General features: G+C 38.7%; 3 protein-coding genes across 3 annotated transcripts; 1 reads left to right on the top strand and 2 right to left on the bottom strand.

The window, feature by feature from the left end:
• Window positions 1-400: 400 nt before the first annotated feature.
• Window positions 401-1,047, bottom strand: LOC311070659 (histone H1). Its single transcript, XM_084094663.1, has one exon. It carries the CDS (start codon window positions 1,015-1,017, stop codon window positions 409-411), a length of 609 nt encoding a protein of 202 aa, XP_083950789.1. The 5' UTR covers window positions 1,018-1,047; the 3' UTR covers window positions 401-408.
• Window positions 1,048-16,102: 15,055 nt separating this feature from the next.
• LOC311070675 (histone H2B) lies at window positions 16,103-17,027 on the bottom strand. The gene has a single exon (XM_084094682.1). It carries the CDS (start codon window positions 17,008-17,010, stop codon window positions 16,636-16,638), a length of 375 nt encoding a protein of 124 aa, XP_083950808.1. The 5' UTR covers window positions 17,011-17,027; the 3' UTR covers window positions 16,103-16,635.
• Window positions 17,028-18,414: 1,387 nt separating this feature from the next.
• LOC311070683 (histone H4) lies at window positions 18,415-18,924 on the top strand. The gene has a single exon (XM_084094690.1). The coding sequence runs from the start codon at window positions 18,443-18,445 to the stop codon at window positions 18,752-18,754; it is 312 nt and encodes a 103-aa protein (XP_083950816.1). The 5' UTR covers window positions 18,415-18,442; the 3' UTR covers window positions 18,755-18,924.
• Window positions 18,925-19,280: the final 356 nt, after the last annotated feature.

Below are 19,280 nucleotides of genomic sequence, written 5' to 3'. Positions count from 1 at the left end.
TACTGTACAGAATTATGTTTCTATTGTAATATTATAGTTTTATCACTGTCCATATTGTTGGATGTGGGTTGTTTGTATTGTCACAATTCTCCAGCATATGTTGTGTGTATATTCTGTTCTGTGTTGTACAACATATTTAGACTGATCACTGTCTTAATCCTCTTAAACTTTTTTTGGCCATTTACGATAAATTCCTTATATATAAATGTTTTACATGTTTTTGTTTTTTTCAAAACAGTTTTGACTTGTTTGTTCAGATTGCATGAGTCTAAGAGGTCAAAAGTCAAATCTCATCTATTCTTATTTGCTAACAAAATCAACACAAAACATTGATATAAACAAGTTTTGCTCTTATTCAGAGTTAGTGGGTGCCTCTTAAAAGAGCCGTTGAGGAACAAACACTGGACTTTATTTCTTTTTGGGCGCTGCCTTTTTAGGCTTGGCGGCTTTAGGCTTTGCAGCTTTAGGTTTAGCGGTCTTTGCCTTTTTAGGGCTCTTGGCTGCTTTCTTAGCGACTGTCGGCTTCTTTGCCTTCTTGGGGCTCTTCGTCGCCTTCTTAGCGGGTTTGGCTGCGGGTTTCTTGGCCTTCTTGGGCGATTTCTTGGCGGCGGGCTTCTTTGCCGCTGCGCTCTTGGGCTTCTTGGCAGCAGCGGGTTTCTTGGCCGCGGGCTTCTTCGCTTTAGGAGCCGCTTTCTTCTTGGTCTCAGCTTGCTGCTTGTTGAGCTTGAATGAGCCCGAGGCGCCGGTCCCTTTGACCTGCACCAGGGTGCCTTTAGTCACCAGGCTCTTGATGGCGATCTTGACGCGAGAGTTGTTCTTCTCCACGTCGTAGCCGCCGGCAGCGAGCGCTTTCTTCAGCGCGGCGAGGGACACGCCGCTCCTCTCCTTGGATGCGGACACAGCTTTGACGATGAGCTCTCCGACGCCTGGACCTGTTTTCTTGGCTTTCGTAGCGGATTTCTTCTTGGGCGCTTTAGCCGGGGTGGCAGCAGCGGGTGCTGGGGCGGTTTCTGCCATTTCTCTCTGATCGGATCAACAATCTTTCAAACGCTGTCTCTGTTTTCAGCAATGAATGGCGCTCGCGCGGCGCGGCGCTCTTAAATAACACATGAGAACCTTATAGACTCAACCTTCCCGCTCGGCGTCTGTGCGCGTCCACGAGCCCCTCACGCGTGTGTTTTCTTCTCTTACATTTGGTTAAAAACTGGAGTGGTAAAATAGTTTGGCGCAGTCAAAACAAAGTGAACACTAAGCAGAGGTTCTGAGCTTTCATCGGTGACTAAAATACGCGAGAGGAAATGTTTATATTGCCTCCGTCAGATCAAATCCAAGGCGAGCATCAGGCACGGGGGAAAGCCGCGTGTACATTTGATGGATAGTTTAAGTGTAAAGGTTAATAAAAGCCTGAACGCCTCATATGTGTGTTCAGCAAACAGTCTGAAATAGACTTTAATGAAATCAGCATCAGTGAGGACCGTGAGGAGGCTTTCATACAGATGTTGATTTGGGCAGCTTGAAGCACACGTCATCCGATCTCTCTATGACTCATGTCAGCAGATCTGTCCTTAAGATAATAATTTGGTATTAATATTAATAATCAATATATAGCCTTTTCATAAGATGATGTAGCCTACATCATATCACGTAAATAAAAATGTAAGTTAAATCGTCATATTTGTTTATACTTCGTCTCAGCATGTGAATGAGGATCATGTAAAAGCTCATCTCAATGAGCTGCTCATTTAAGCAAGGCAGAGCAAGTGACTCAAAAAACAACTTATTTTTCCCCAGTTTCATATTTCCCTTTTTCTATAGCTTGTACTTTTCTGGACAATGTTTGAAACTTTGTATTGCAAGCATTTCTTATGCCATTGCCTCCTTAAGATGAATGGCTTGTATTTCTCCATAGGTCGCTTTGGATAGAATCATCTGCTAAATTAATGTGATAAAGAGCAGGCCACTTGTTTTAAATTTATTATATTTTGATTTAACCACTACTGAATGCTAATTCATAAAAAAATCATATCATTTGCACTATATGTTTGATATATTTGCACAGATGTTGTTGGGATTTTGGTCAGACTGTGTAAGTTCAGCTCTAGCCCAAACAAACACCAGATCAAGACAATGAAGGTGTTCAGAATTACACAGGCAGGTTTAACTGGGATTAGTAGCCTACTATAAAGTATGAGGACACTGGAGACCAGGTTGGATAATAACTAAGTAAAAACGTTTTGAATTAAGCACTCTAAAACAATTAAAAATGTAGTTTTGTTGGGTCTCAGTTGTTTAGAAGTTTTCAACTTAATTCCTAAAATGTGTTTCTTGGAATTGAAACATCAGGGGATACAAAGGTATTCTGATCCAAGACAATATTTGAGTCATTCCACGAAACCGGTATGATTTGAGTCCCTCTGACCTTTTTAAGTGTATTTTACCTATTGGGTCACCAAAATCTATTCTTAAAAGCTTTTTGTATCAATTGAAATGTCTCCTTTAATAAAGTTTAAAAATAATGACATAGCCTATATTGGGTCTCATTCATGAAACACGAGCAGAACGAATTTTTGTGTAAATCGTGTGTAAAGTGGTTCTGGCGTAAATTTTCGGATTCATTAAAATGTTCGTATTTTCCAAATGTTAAAGAAATCTACACCTGCTCCCAGCCACGCGTAAATAGTGCGTTTAACATCCGAACGTTTTGCTCATTAATAAGGCTGCATTTTAATTCACCTTAATCGGGTACATATTTACACAGCATTTTGAAAAAATATTATATATAGTAATTACATACGTTTTTTTCTTTTTACTTTTATTACGAGAGCCAGTATAGCATCTGCAAACGGAACACACGTCCGCAAGTCTTTTTTTAATAATAATAATAATAATAATAATAAAAAAAATATATATATATATAGGCTATATATATATTCAAGCTGTTTATTCATTTTTATATTTTGCCTAAAGCATTATTACCTAAAGCATTATTACCTAAAAAATCCTTTTTTTTTAGGACCTGATACGCCACTATGTATGCTTGAAAATAAAATGTGGCGTTTTGAATGAACTTCTGATAATAAAACTTCAATTTCTGCATCTGAGAAATTTCTCTTCTTCATTCGGTTTTGAGAAGACATCTTGAAATCCTTCGTTTCGTGTCATAATATGACGTCCCATATATAGTTGTCAGTCGGATTTAATGGGCGGGATTTATGGTAATTGAGAGAATGAGCGTGCACGCGCGTCCCATTTACGACTGATTGGAATTCATTAACCCACACACACATTTCACTATCAAATCTGACGTTTACGAAGTATTTGTGAATCAGGAGAAGAATTTTCGGGAATGTCTCTTTACGCGCAAATCACTCACATGTACTCGTATATTTACGAATGTTTCATGAATGAGACCCATTATCTTTATATTAGAAATGATCTTGTTTTTTCAGTTGACACCACCTATTTTGTCATGTCCCTCATGGCCTTCTATGAAAGTGCACTTGGAATATGAATAATATAATTAGAAAAAAGTCCATACATTTTGCCATTCCCATGAATATCTATCTGTGCTTTTTTGCTGGTAATGTTTTTTTTCTAAGTGAATTCATGATTATTCATTAAAATCACATTATTTAGTTCCGTCCCTCAGTAATCCCTCAACCCCGTTACACAAACCATTTTCCCCCATAAAACCAATGAACAGATCCTTATATGTGACACCAATAACAGAAATTAAAATCATAGAAGTCTTCTGAACAACACTGTGTGTAGACACAGGCAAGTTACCAACCTCTTTTATAACTATAATGTGGTCGTCAAGCTCAACGACTCAACCCTGTTACATCAAATAAAGATAGAATTCTATTACTTGTGAAAATTATCTTTGTTATTTCAAAAATATACATGATTTCTTAATACAATGAATGCCATGTACTCTCTTGTTATTCACTACATGTAGAGCAGTGGCCATTTTCAAGCAAAAAATCACACCCCCGACAGACTCAACCCCGTTACTTTTTTGCCACGAAGCGCAAGCACACGCAAAACCCCCCACAAAAACACGTTCGCACAGACACACAAACACATCAAAAAAGCACACAAGTTATATGTTTTATTTTGATGACCTATTTAGTCAGTTTATAATGTTCTAATGTATACTAAGTTATTGTTGTTTTTCCTGCAGTCGGGTTAATAAAATTTGCAATTGCAATTGCAATTTATATCTGTTGTTTTTCTTTTCTTTCTTTAGTTCAAATTCTGAAGTTAAGCCACATCTTTGATCAAAAATGATGAGGTTGCTGTCACAAAAAGTGCCCATTTCAGGCTTTAGTATAGCATAAGTGTAAAATCATATGTAAATTTTACATTTACAATTACTGAATTAGTGTGAGGGACATATGATTAATAGGAAAATGTTGATTTCATTACAAATATATTTTATTATCATATTCAGAGAGCTCCCATAGTGTCCATAACGGGGTTGAAGACTAATAGTGCCCATATCTTAAAATAATTACCAATAATAATAGGGATTTGATGCCTGAGGTGGGAAAATATGATTTTCTGGAAGTTAAATATGTAATTAATGTTGTGGGGTGTTCATAAAAGTAATACATATAAGTAAAAAATCCAAAAATGTGTTTGTCCAAATCGTACCGGTTTCGTGGAATGACTCATTTTTCTGTTAGATTCGTTTTCAGGTAGACTCTCTGCAGCCTCGAAGCATCTGTCAGTCATCAGATGGAAACAGGCCTCGACCCCTGTGATGTGTGGCATCAGTGCGAGATCAATGATCAAGACAGACAGTGTAGTACCATCACATTCTCAACTTTATTAAGGAGGAAGGGTCATATTTATACAAGATAAAGCAGAATCATCCAGAATGTCCAGGCCATCCAATCATAATACTGAAAGATCAACCCCATATCATATGGCATATTAATAAATATAATAACAAGAGATGTCAGAAGTTCAAATGTAGGTGTGCGTCTTGAATTTGAGTGTACCAGTGTGTCCAAGGCATGATTCTTGTTTTGTCTAGGTGTGTCCATGATATGCATATAATAACATACATAACAGAAAGAAGGCAGGGCAGTCTTAACCTATGCCACTTATGAAGAACATAGCATTTCAAAGATTATCAGTGGGTTCCATTTATTGATAATTACATTAATTATTTCATATTTGTATGCACAGAAGAACTTCTCAAAAAAAAAACAAAAAAAAAAAAAAACGCCTAATTCAAACCGTGTCTGTACGCAGATGAATAATGTTCTTAACCTTGTTCTAATGTTAATAAATTTGGAGTAGCTTATTCTAAATGAGTGACCATATAAAACACCCCAACCCATCTCCATATTAGAGCTTTTTGCCTTTCATCTCTGGGCATAACCCAATACCCACACTTACGTGTACCTGACAGGAAGTAAGTGTGCAAGACTGTCCCAGGTTGGAAAATGCCAAATCTCAGTGCCAATAATGCATACTTTTTTTTTTTTACTACCAAATTGCTTACCCTGAAAATTTTGTCCTCTACATCTTGTAATATTGAGTTCCTGAACATAATAAATGATGAGATATGCTAAGCCTTAAATACTGCTCCAAAGCAGAGATAGTCTGGATTTAGTGTGCATTAAGGGCTCTGAGCTTTGGCATTCTTTCAGACCTGAGATAGTCTTGCACACTTCCTCATGAGTGCCGAAGATAGCAAGTGTTTTTGTTCAATAATTCTAGGCTCAATTGAGATGAGCAATGTCTGCATAGAATCAAATGCTTGAATACCAATGTGAAGTCCAATTCAGGGCACGTATACGGTTTAATGGATCCATAAAATTTGATGGAATGCACTTTTAATCTTCACCAGAAGATTTTTGTTGTTGTTGTTGTGAGACAATAATCAAACTGATGGTCTTCATGTTTTGTGTGATGTTCAGATGACACACTTTCAGGTGTGACAGATTTAATCATAATAACTGGGTCAAACTTTAAGTTGACAGAAGGTTTAAGAACCTCCAAATGTGGTTTGAATCAGATTTGCTATCCAGACTTTAAGAAACCATCTGGATATACAAGAAATCATATTTTTGCTGGCAGTCTGAACATAGCCAAAGAGAAGGGTTGTTTCCGTAGGCTTGTTGAGATGCGCCTCACCTGATACTGTAGGCGGCTGCATTAAGCGGAGTGAAATAAGCTCAGTCAAGACGGACAGTTTTCACTCCTCATAGTGAATCAGACACCTATGAGATCAAAGGTGGATCGTCATCAAGTCATTTTTCCCATACTACCTTTTGTCAGTGCAGTCGGTTGAAATCTGCGCAACTCGGACGCATTTCTACCCGGCATGCATCTCGCGGTGATCGATTCTGTGCAGATTTTTACAATCTACATTATACTTTAAATATATTCTGAATATATTCTGAATATGTAGAACTGAATGGACAACTTTTATGGTCTGTATGCACTATCTGTTTTAAATAAAGATTGTGTTCAGAGTACGAAGTTTATGTTTATTTGTGTAGTCCAATTCTCTTATGGTTTATAAACATCTCTACATTCATTTGTTCTAACTTCAACACAACTGATGTAAAAACAGGTGTAGGTGTTTTCAGTGCAGGTGTTTGCTGTGGGATCATCGCCCTCTAGCACTAAATCATCAGAATTTCAAAATGCAGTTTGAAAAAGGTATGACTTAATAAAGTCTCGTTTGTTGAAATCACGTGACAGGTTGGTACGAGCTCCAACGCACCAATATGAAACAATGGGCTGAAATTGGTTTGTTTATTTTTGATCATTTATAAGGTTCTTCATTACAGCAAAAGCTTACAGTAGAAAACTAATTTATTGATTAATCATTACACTGACTGTTCATTCATCACATACTGAGGTAATATCCAACATAATCCATTACTTTCTACAGGACCTATGTGGATTTTTACTGCAGAACGGAAACTCTACAGTGGCATTCACACATAAAATCGTTAATTTTCATTAGTAGTGATGTGCGCTGCACACACTCTGAGGATTTTGTCCATTTTGTGTGCCATGTTAATAGGGACAGTCTGGGAGACAATTTTGAACACATTGAGCCTTCTGATCACTCTTTCCACATGTATGCGCACATTGGCGATCCTCCTTGTGCCTGTAACATCCTCATCTGACAACTGTCCACCTTTATGAGTAAATGCTGGCATGATAAGATTTACGTCTCTCTCAAACAGTAAATCACGAATTGTGAAGCCTCTGTCTGCCATCACTTCATCACAGGGCTGAAGATAGTCCAGAAAGCTAGAATCTTGGGTAATGAACTTGTCACTACATCTTCCCCCAAGCAGGGGAGATGAACATAATAAGTCCACATGGGGCAATGGCAACCAAATACTTCAGAGTATTGTTTGAATAATAGTGGCTATATGACTCCCCTCTGGAGTCAAGATAGTTTGCTTTTTGCAGAATTGTCTCAGAGCAGTCAATAATGCAGGTGGTGTTTGGGAAGTTGTCCTTAAAGGAGAACTCCGGTCAATTTTAACATTGAGCTCATTTTTTTGTAAATTTGGAGTGCTGTCAGTACAGAAAACAACGACAAAAATCGGTGTTGCCTACACCGTGTTATCCTCTTTTTAAAATTTGCACCCTGTTGACTTAAATGGGGCAAGTTTTAAACCTGCTTTTAGCCTCTTAACATCCTTGATGTGTCATTACAAGTGCACAGCCAATGTGAGTGATTCCTTCAGAGTGAACACAGTGAATCTGACTGCAGTAGATATGAAAGATATGAATAAAAATTAAGTTAATTCGGCCAGCGCTCATACCTGTATTTATTTCCTGTTTTCGGTCGAAGTCCACAGTAGTCGATTGTCGAGTTCTCCACTGTTGCTTAGTTACCTATGATCACGCGTGAACTCGACACGCCACCTTGGCCAACATGTTTGGGTGGTCATACCTTCATCCGCTGTAACACGGATCAGGGAAGAGTTTCCTGAAGAAGGACCATAAGTGGTTTCCTTCCCCCACTGCATTATTGAATTTTTTTTATAATATAAAAATAAAATAAAAATGAATTATAAAGAAGCATTTTTAACTGGAGTTACACACTACACAATTAAAAAAAAGTCAAGTCAAGTCAAGTTATTCTTTATTTATATAGCGCTTTTAACAATGTAGATTGTTTCAAAGCAGCTTCACAGAGATAAGCGTATAATTTAAGGTAACAGAGATTGTTTTGGCTTTATAGCGGTTCTTTAATTAAGTTATTTTCCAGCTAAAGTTAGTTTTGATTGATTTGCTTCCATCGCAACGATCATTTGATATTAAATTAGGGGCCGCTAAGACGACACCATTCTCTCTACACAGACTTTAAATGCGAACCTGTGAGAAACGCTGATGGCGTTCACATGCGCATTAAGAATTGGTTCTATAGTTATGTGCGTTTGAATATACGTGCGCAGGTTTGGAATTCCCTATAAGCTAAACAAAGTACTTGTCTTTCCTTATAAATTTTGATAAAGAATTTTATTTTATTTTGTCGCTTTGGGGTAGGAACGCGAAACAAATTTTCCCGACAACGCCTTGTCTGTAGAGTGGTAAAGGGATCCTCCATAGGGAGAGACTAGTTGGCACTTCAGCACTGCGTTGTCATCGGGTCCACGTGAAGGTCCTTCGTCAGATCTGGATACGGCATGGATCCGGCAGGCTGCAGGAAAACCTCGGGATAAACACAGACACTAAAATTAGCGTAGATGCCATTCTTCTCATGATGTAACGAGTACATCAGGATTTATGGGAAGTGTTCCCGGTTCCGGCTGACCTAATCTATGCAGCCTAACATAGAATTATAGAAGTCTATAATGTATTATGTGAATGCTAGGTCAAAGAGATGTGTCTTTAATCTGGCTTTGAACTGACAGAGTGTGTCTGCTTCACGGACAATGGTAGGAAGACTGTTCCAAAGTTTTGGTGCTAAATAGGAAAAAGTCCTATTTTATTAAAAATCAGCTACAAACCTCAAAATGAATATGCATCACCAACCTATTTCTGCCCTCTTTAGTCTAAATTTGAATCAGTACCGCCACACACTGGACTACCACCAAAATAAACTAAAACAAAAGTGAAAACCATTTTGTTGAATGTTGTAGATGACAGACAGGTGTGTCCAAGCTGGCAGAGTGGGTATAACATCCATACCATACCTCTTTACCTTGTGTTTGATGGAAGCTGTCTATTGAACTTAACTACAGCGTTGAAGCAAGAGCCAGTGTTAAACAGGCTGATTCCATAAAGAAGAGAATTTGCTTGGTGGGGGATACCAAGAGCAACCTGTACAAGTGATCATAACTTCATGCGCTGCTTCACGATTAGAGATTATCACAGACCTCATGTGTTTTTAAAGAACCTTGACCTGTGTCTGCTCACTGCCTCCTCCTTGTCGGGTCGAATAAACTGAGCACTCTGTGAAAGGCTCCATCAGTGTGCCTGTGTCACACGACACACTCCTGTTAGGCATTCTGGCCTGGGTGGCTGCACAAATTAATAATAGATTTATCAATAAGCAGCGAAAGTACAAAACAAAAATATTATAATTTTGACTATATGATGAAAAACTCAAAAGCTCCATAGTATTCAAAATCACTTTTGCTTCTCCTCATGGGCTTCATGTTAGCCTGCACACCTGCAGATCTGGAGCTGACTGGTTCAGTCTGGCACCCAATTTCTCTGGTCATAGTAGGCTAAAAAAAATAATTGTGTTATGGTTTACCATTACAGTCTTATATTTTTTAAATTTTAAAATGTTTATAAATACTATTAGTTAATTAACTAACTCACAAACTTCTGAGGTAATATTCTCCAGGATTATTATTACTATTACATTATTATCATTCCTCACAGCGTCGCAAGACGACGTAAAGTACATGAATCTGATGTGTTTTATCGGGTTGATGTCAATAGCGTGCGCTCTCTGTAGGCATATTCATATTTTGCCGCTATGTGAAAAAACCCAGCAAAATGCGCCGGTGCGTTTGTTGACCCCAGAGGATTAACTTTAGCCCAGGTGTGGATTTATGGGTGGGCCTGGGTGGGCACGTGCCCACCTAGATTGACCGGTGGTCCACCCAATCAGATGAATAAAAACAATTTAAATTTTTAATTTTAATAATAATAATAATTAATTAATAAATAATTTCATTTGAATTGTTTCCTGAGGACATTTATGTACAGTAGCTATGAAAAATAGCTACAAAAGAAAATATTATGTCGGCATATCATGTGTCAGTCCAGTGATGCTATCACGCAAAACCGCGTTAGCTCCAAAACTTTCGGACCGAAAGTGGCGGCAGTTTTCCGTAACCGTTTGGTAGCAGCGGCAACCTAACTGAACTATGGCTAAACAGCTATCATTGACACACTTTTTTTAAAAAAAAATTATGATATACTTTTGGACCATGTCATACCTGAGGAGGAGGAGGATGGTCGTGAGATACTTTGTGGCTTATTTTCATCAAGTCATGCTAGCGTTAATGTTAGCATGAAGGCTGACACTGCACTCCACCGCCACAGACCGCCACCAGCATCCAAAGAGACAACCGCTACGCCATCCGATCTATCGCCATTGGAGGAACCTGCCACTCAGCCAAAGCTGTCAACATTTCCGGCTACTGTCATAAGTGGAAAACCACACTCATTCAACAGCAACTGGTATGAGAAATTCAAATGTATTGAATACAGCAAAGAACGGGACACAGTGTTATGCAAGGCGTGTAAACATTTTCCGGAGATGCACACAGAGTTTGCTTTTATTAAAGATGGCTACAAGAACTGGAAACGTCTCAGAGAAGCCTGCGACAAACATGAAGCAAGCAAGCCCCATGCTATGGCACTAACTAAGCAAAAATCGTACATGGTCAGTCATGCTCCGCAAAGCTGCGGGACAGTTTTGAACCAGCTGCACGGTGACACCCCGTCATTTGTGGAGCGAAACAGGGAGCATATTAAAGTTGTGTTGGACATTGCCATGTTATGTGCCAAGCTGGAAATACCACTCAGAGGCCACAGAGAAACCGAGGATGCACTTAATAAAGGTAATTTCTTAAAGCTCTTCAAGTTCATGTCAAAATATGCTCCAGAAATTGAAAATAGACTGAACGAGCTGCCCCCGAAATGTCACATTCATTAGCCACCACATCCAGGATGAGCTGCTTGAAGCTGCAGCATCGATCCTACGTAAAATAAAGACTGAACTGCATGGGCAATATTTTGCCATACTTGCGGATGAGTATAAGGATTTAGCTAAACATGAGCTGGTTGCAGTGTGTGTGCGATTCATATATGGAGGAATCATCAAAGAGCGGACGGTGGGCTTTGTTGAGGCTGCAGATCTGTCAGCACAAGGGATATTACAGAAAATCCTGGAGGTCCTTCAACCACTCGAACTGGATCCTGCTCTCTGCGTCGGGTTCTGTTTCGATGGAGCATCGGACATGTCAGGGCACAAGGGAGGGGTACAGTTTATTTTGAAAGGAACATTTCCTAAAGCCATCTATGTGCATTGCAACTCTCATCGGCTAAACTTAGTGCTTTGCACCGCCGCTAAAGCGCCCGGACATGTGAGTACTTTTTTGGACACTGTTGCTGCATTCAAAGCACTGAGGATGAGGAGCCCAGAGCTGAATCCTGGAGATGGTGCCATGGATGAGACCCTCCATCACTCCATCAGCTCTTACGAGACCCTCCATCAATCCACCTGCTCTTATGAGACCCTCCATCACTCTATCTGCCCTTATGAGACCCTCCATCACTCCATCTGCCCTTATGAGACCATCCATTACTCCATCAGCTCTTATGAGACCCTCCATCTCTCCACCTGCTCTTATGAGACCCTCCATCACTCTATCTGCCCTTATGAGACCCCCCATCACTCCACCTGCCCTTATGAGACCATCCATTACTCCATCAGCTCTTATGAGACCCTCCATCACTCCATCAGCTCTTATGAGACCCTCCATCACTCCATCTGCCCTTATGAGACCCTCCATCACTCCACCTGCTCTTATGAGACCCTCCATCACTCCACCTGCCCTTATGAGACCCTCCATCACTCCATCTGCCCTTACGAGACCCTCCATCACTCCACCTGCCCTTACGAGACCCTCCATCAATCCACCTGCTCTTACGAGACCCTCCATCACTCCACCTGCTCTTACGAGTCCCTCCATCACTCCACCTGCTCTTACGAGACCCTCCATCACTCCATCTGCCCTTATGAGACCCTCCATCACTCCACCTGCCCTTATGAGACCCTCCATCACTCCATCTGCCCTTATGAGACCCTCCATCACTCCACCTGCCCTTATGAGACCATCCATCACTCCATCAACTCTTATGAGACCCTCCATCACTCCACCTGCTCTTATGAGACCCTCCATCACTCCACCTGCTCTTATGAGACCCTCCATCACTCCATCTGCCCTTATGAGACCCTCCATCACTCCACCTGCTCTTATTGCCTCAGATAGTGAAGCACAGCGCAGCACACAACAACCTCCGGCACGAAGGCACGGCTCACCTCTGGTGGTCAGCTGATTCATCAGAATAAAGCCGCAGAATAGGAACCGCTGTGTTGAGATGGCAGTAGGATGTGGGGTTCACCACCTGTAAATACATGCTTGTAGTTTGAATAAAGTTTTGTGTGTTGTTGACTTGTATATGCATTTGTTTATTGATGGTTACTTTTATTTGTTCTTTTACTAATTTATTCATGTTTCTTATTGTTGTCAGTAAATAAAATATAATTATTTAATTAATGCATTAATTCATTGCTTGACTGAAAATTTAAATGTTTTCACTGCATTTATCTAGAGTGTATTCATGCATAGCTATGTCATATGATAAAACACATTACATTTTGCTTGTTTTATTGAATTATATAATTTTCAGTACAACAAAGGTAATATAATTAAGTATTGGCCAGCATTAATCATTATTATTGTGTGTAAGTTTTGGGCTGGGCTAGCAATACAATTTGTTCTGGGGTAATATTAACAGTTCAGTGATGTTTCATTTTGTTGTATAAAAGTTTATTAATTTAGTTAATTTAGGAGAAAACCGTGATGTCATCGTCCAGCTCAGTTTAGTTCTCATATAATGGTGTCAGTGCAGGGAGATCAATATTATTGTTAAATATTAAATTAAATGTTAAATTTAATGTCCCCAACTAAGCAAGCCAAAAGCCAATGGCAACAAAGGTGAAAAAAGGCGAAAAAGGCCACAGGGGCAAGGAACCAAAACTCCATCAGGTGACAGAATGGAGAAAAACAACCTTGGGAGAACCAAGGCTCAGTCGGGGGGCCAGTTCTCCTCTGGCCAGTGAACGAACAGTGTATGATTATGATTCAGGCAGCATTATAGATCAGAAGATAGATTGGTTTGGAACAATCAGAATATTATCCAGTTCCATCTGGTTTAAGATCAGAATCATCACACCGGGATGGAGACGGCTGACTGCATCATGCGTTGTGGTCGTGTCTAAGCACAGGTCCTCCATCTGATCTGGATACGGCCTGGATCCAGCTGATTACAGTAAACCTCGGAATAAGCAGAAAGACTAACATTAGCGTAGATGCCATTCTTCTTATGATGTAACGAGTACATCGGGTGTTATCTGAAGTGTTCCCGGTTCCGGCTGACCTAATTTATGCAGCCTAACGGTCCTAGTACTGAGCCTTGTGGTACTCCATACTGAACTTGTGATCGATAAGACATCTCTTCATTTACTGCTACAAATTGATAATGGTCAGATAAGTATGATTTAAATTCCACTAATGCCAACATAATTTTTGAGTCTATTTAAAAGAATGTTGTGGTCAATAGCATCAAATGCGATAAGAGCAGTCTCAGTACTATGGTACGGTCTAAAACCTGACTGGAAATCCTTGCAGATATCATTTCTTTCTAAAAAGGAACATAGTTGTGAAGATACTGCCTTTTCTAGAATCTTTGACAGAAAAGGTAGATTCGAGATCGGCCTGTAATTGACTAATTCTGTAGGATCAAGTTGCGTTTTTTTAACAAGCGGTTTAATCATAGCCAGCTTAAAAGATTTTGGTACGTATCCTAATGACAAAGAAGAAATAATGATATTAAGAAGAGGATCTATGACCTCTGGAAGCATCTCTTTCAATCGATTAGTCAGGGTCTAACATACATATTGTCGATTTAGATGATTTAACAATTTTAGAAAATTCTTCCTCTCCTATAGCAATGAATGAATCGAATTTATCCTCAAGGAGACTACAATGGACTGCCTGATGCGATACTGTAGTAGACGTTGCACAGTTATAATTTAATATAACGTAATAATAATTTTTTTGTGTCAAACCCTAAATGAGAAATAGTCACACACACACAAAAAAACAACAACAACATACTGATATTTCCGACAACGCACAAATCAAAACGAGTCAAATTGACCCACAACAGTACATAAGGGATAATATACGGAATGGGTTTTGTGAGATGAGTAAATGCCTGCACATACAACTACAGTAAGCATCATGTTCACAGCGCACACAATCCTCAGCACTTATACTCATGATTTCTCTCAACATGAGGACAGGAGAGCTGTCAATCAATACATTGGAAAACAAATAACTTACTTGAAAGAGGAACTCAGATTGTTACGGCTTTCCATTAAGAGTGAGTGAGTGAGCAAGTAACGTGTGCAAACAGAGTCCATGCAAAGATGTAGATGTTTTTCTTTATTTTGTTCCAATGAATAAACATTGCCTCTAATCCACATCCTCTGGCTTCTCATTTCTTCATGGTCATAATTAGGCACAACACCAACCTCAGAATTTACATATTAACCCTAAAACCGAATTCTGGACAAATGTGGGCAAAATAATTTTGATTTATTTTTAAAAAATACTTCCCTTGATCTGAGCGGTACAAGACTTGGCTAATTTTCCTAAGTTTGCCTCCTGAACACACACACTTTTTTTTGACTCAATTCTACAATGTTAAGTGGGTGAAAAAAACAAACTCCTTAATCTTGTATTTGGGTCAAAAATGGGCACCCATAGAAATGAATGGGAAAAACTGTAATTTAGAGCATTCTTCTTGTTTTTTTGTAAAAATAAATCAATAGATCCAATACAATGCATATCTAACATACACACAAATGAAGGGCTGATCCTGTACAACATTCTCATCATGGCAAAAACTCACACTCAAAAAAAATAAGCATAATTTACATAGAAAATATGGTACTTTTTGAAGTAAATAAATTCAAAAATACCCCCAAAATAAAAAAAACACACCATCAATGGATAGACAAAATTTTATCGAAGACAGTGATATAACACTGTTACTCACAACAAATTATCTTCTACCTACAAACAACATTGAATTAGATTAACTTAATTTGAAGCATAAACAAATAAATTGATGTTGATTACTTATAAATATTAAATTGTTGTTTAAACTAGTTTCAACATAACTCACTTATAAAGGGAGTGGTGGCCCTCTAATCTGTTTTAGTTCAAATGAACAGCTAGAGCTCATACTATATAACTTATTTATAGCATGTAAATTTAATGACCAATAAGATATCGTCACTGGCATTAGCACAGCCATTGCTCATATAGAAACAATTACTTTACTGGAATAAATCTGATTATCGTTCAGTGTTGCATCTCAAGTTATTTCTCAAATTTCATATAAGTACATCTCAAAAAATAAAGTATCTCAATATTCGTGATGCAAACTGATTTTAGTTTCCACTAATGAACAAAAATTATAAAAATAGAAAATGTCCATGCACGTCATTTTCTGGAAATAAACTCTCTAAAATAGTTTTACTTTAACTCGACTTTACTTTACTCGTTTTTACTTTGGAAGAAAAGTTGGCAGTAGTTTATAAAAGGATAATTTTACTCAAACACAAATAGTAAATCCATGGAAATAAAGTTTTTGCATTTAACTTTTACCTGCACACACAGCTGATGAAATTAGAACAATAAAACAAAGTTCATGAATTGAGTTTTAAATAGTAAAATCTTAGTAAACAGTAAAACATCTTTTTTTTTTTTAAATGTATAAAACGCCACCATCTTTAAAAAGCGTTGCACATCATGGTAATTTTGTCTGTATTTCTGCAAACCCGTCTGGTTTTAGTATTTGTTTTTTTCCTCAGATATTTTAGAACTCTTGTTAAAAATAGAATAAACAGTGATTGCTTACTTTCATTGGTGTATTTTTTTTTTTTTTGGTATAATAATGCATGAATGCCTGTTGTTGGAGTGAGTTTCAAATGTATGCAAGTTTGCAGTTCATTGTTTAATGAGATTTAGATAAGTTGGGAAATGCTGTAAGTTAAACTATTTACAGAAAGAGCAAGGAAGAAAAAGACAACCTTATTTTCAGATTTTTAAACTAATAACAGAATGAATGAGATTTAATAGGGTTATGAAACGTGCTCAGCCTAAATATCTTCAAAAACCTGAAACCGTGTTGTCAGCGTTTATATTAGCGGATTCATCAAATTTCTCATAGAATCAAGACAGTAGATAAAACACAAAAGCTCTTTATCTGAGAAGATGGGTGGCTCTTAAAAGAGCCTTTGGGGTAGATGAAGTCAGGCACGCCTCACTTTGAGCTGGTGTATTTGGTGACGGCCTTTGTGCCCTCGGACACGGCGTGTTTGGCCAGCTCTCCGGGCAGCAGCAGACGCACGGCGGTCTGGATCTCTCTAGAGGTGATGGTGGAGCGCTTGTTGTAGTGCGCGAGGCGAGACGACTCACCGGCGATGCGCTCGAAGATGTCGTTGACGAAAGAGTTCATGATGCCCATCGCCTTGGAGGAGATGCCGGTGTCAGGATGAACCTGCTTCAGGACTTTGTAGACATAGATAGCATAGCTCTCCTTCCTGGACTTTCTGCGCTTCTTTCCTCCCTTACCGGCGGTCTTGGTGACGGCCTTCTTTGAGCCCTTCTTGGGCGCAGATTTTGCTGGCTCAGGCATGATGACGCGAGAATAAAAGATTGACAAAGTAATGTTCCCTTCAGTGTGACACAGAGGTATTTATTCACTGCCCTATGCTAATTTTCAAAGCGATACGCGGTTTCTCCGATTGTCTGTTTTCATAGGCCAAACCCATAAACTCGTACTTCATTGGACAACTCAAAGTATCACGAGGGCCAATCACAGGCGGATAAATAATAGTCCCGCCCACCACTACCCCAGTTTCCGTTGTTTCGTTTCCCCCTCTTTTATTCAATATTTTTGAGAAAATAAGCGGTTCTAAAATTGTGCATCATCGAGTCATTTTTAAACCCCTATAAATCCATTGAGGGAGTTTAAAAAAAAAGCAAAAAAAAAAAAAAAAGCAGCGTGTCCTCACGAAACTGTTGTTGAGATGTTTAAATGACAGAAAAAGCAAATACAAGCTCATTTGACTGTTTGTGTACAGTATATAACATTTTCGTCTACATCTTCACTTCTGGTAACTGTGGTACTATTTTGATATACTTGCTTTTTTGTTAGTTTCGTAAACAAATATTCGTTCAATTGATTAACATGTGTAACGTTGACTATATCTTTGCATTTTCAACTATATTTTCTTGCAGGGTTGAACAGGTTTCGCCAACCATCCAGAGTTTCCCGGACCCCAATCACACACACCAAAACCTGCTAAAAGTCTTAAGATTTACTGGGAAATTACAGGCGCGTGTTTGAATAGGACTGGAGCTGAACTCTTCAGGACAGTGAGACACTTCAGCAGTGTAAAAACACAAGACATTTACATGCCTCAATTTTAGGACACTTAGACATGTCATACATGCAGCATATTTGCGTATTACTTGTTTTTGTATCACATAAAACAAATATTGATGACTTTGGTTTTAATTTATACCTTAATATAAAAACTTATCATAGGAGATGAAATCTATCAATATCTAAATATATGAAATATATCAAAAACTCATTTGAATTTGTTTTACTCAAGTCTAGATTAATGAAATGAAAAGGATGTTTTGCTGATCAGTTTCCACACTTGCCTGTTTAAGGGTTAAAATTTACACAGTCAGTAAAGAGTATCAAACATAAACCTGCATTTTAGCATTGCAGTTTTAAAATGTGTCTGTCTCCATTGTTTGTGTTTTCTTGATTCCCATTACTAAAAAGGTAAACAAATATACACTTAAAATATACAAACAAATACAGGCATAAACAGAAGATAAAATACATTTTATGAAACCTGAATTTTAATATGAAACAAAGGTCAGGGTTGTGATTCAATCACATGTGCTCTGGGGGAGGGGTGTGTCATTTGACGCGGCGCTGGTTTCTGTTAGGTCCTGTAAGCGAATGTAAAACGCTTCCTCCTAACACCCCCACACACAGTATCTATTTTTTGTCTTTCATTGATCTACTGAAGTAGTCAGAGTAAAACATGTCTGGAAGAGGCAAAGGCGGTAAAGGACTCGGGAAAGGAGGCGCTAAGCGTCACCGTAAAGTTTTGCGCGATAACATCCAGGGAATCACCAAACCCGCCATTCGTCGTCTGGCTCGCCGCGGCGGCGTCAAGCGCATCTCCGGTCTGATCTACGAGGAGACCCGCGGAGTGTTGAAGGTGTTCCTGGAGAACGTGATCCGCGATGCCGTCACCTACACCGAGCACGCCAAGAGAAAGACCGTCACCGCCATGGATGTTGTGTACGCGCTGAAGAGACAGGGACGCACCCTGTACGGCTTCGGCGGATAAACGCCTGAAACCAGGAGAAACCACTCAAACCCAACGGCTCTTTTAAGAGCCACACACTCTGCCACATAAAGAGTCAATGTTTTGACCACGTCAACCATAGAATTTAGTATAAAACGCTTGTTTCTGAATCCTGGATGAGCTCCACCAAAACTCGTAAATAACGTTTCACAATAATAAATCGACACTGTCAACATTTGTCTTTTCTTTAACAGATAACACCTACAAAATAAACATTTTTTTTGTCATACATGTTAATATATTGAACGAATGTTTGTCTGCGAAACTAACAAAAAAGCAATCAAAATAGTACCACAGTTAGCAGAAGTGAAAATGTAGACGAAAACGTTATATATTGTAGCCTACACAGTCAAATGAGCTTATATTTGCTTTTTCTGTCATTTAAACATCTGAACAATAGTTTTATGAGGACACGCTGCTTTGTTTTCTTTTTCCAAACTCCCTCAATGGATTTATAAGGGGTTTAAAAATTACTCGATGATGCACAATATTAGAACCGCTTATTTTC

The sequence above is a fragment of the Abramis brama genome, assembly GCF_963993115.1.
Source record: "Abramis brama genome assembly, chromosome: 20".
Classification (NCBI taxonomy): Eukaryota; Metazoa; Chordata; class Actinopteri; order Cypriniformes; family Leuciscidae; genus Abramis; species Abramis brama.
This window is presented reverse-complemented; position numbering and strand designations above follow the sequence as displayed.

Excerpts from the sequence above, each read along its gene's own strand:
- LOC311070659 (XM_084094663.1), bottom strand. The coding sequence starts at position 1,017 with ATGGCAGAAACCGCCCCAGCACCCGCTGCTGCCACCCCGGCTAAAGCG.
- LOC311070675 (XM_084094682.1), bottom strand. The coding sequence starts at position 17,010 with ATGCCTGAGCCAGCAAAATCTGCGCCCAAGAAGGGCTCAAAGAAGGCC.
- LOC311070683 (XM_084094690.1), top strand. The coding sequence starts at position 18,443 with ATGTCTGGAAGAGGCAAAGGCGGTAAAGGACTCGGGAAAGGAGGCGCT.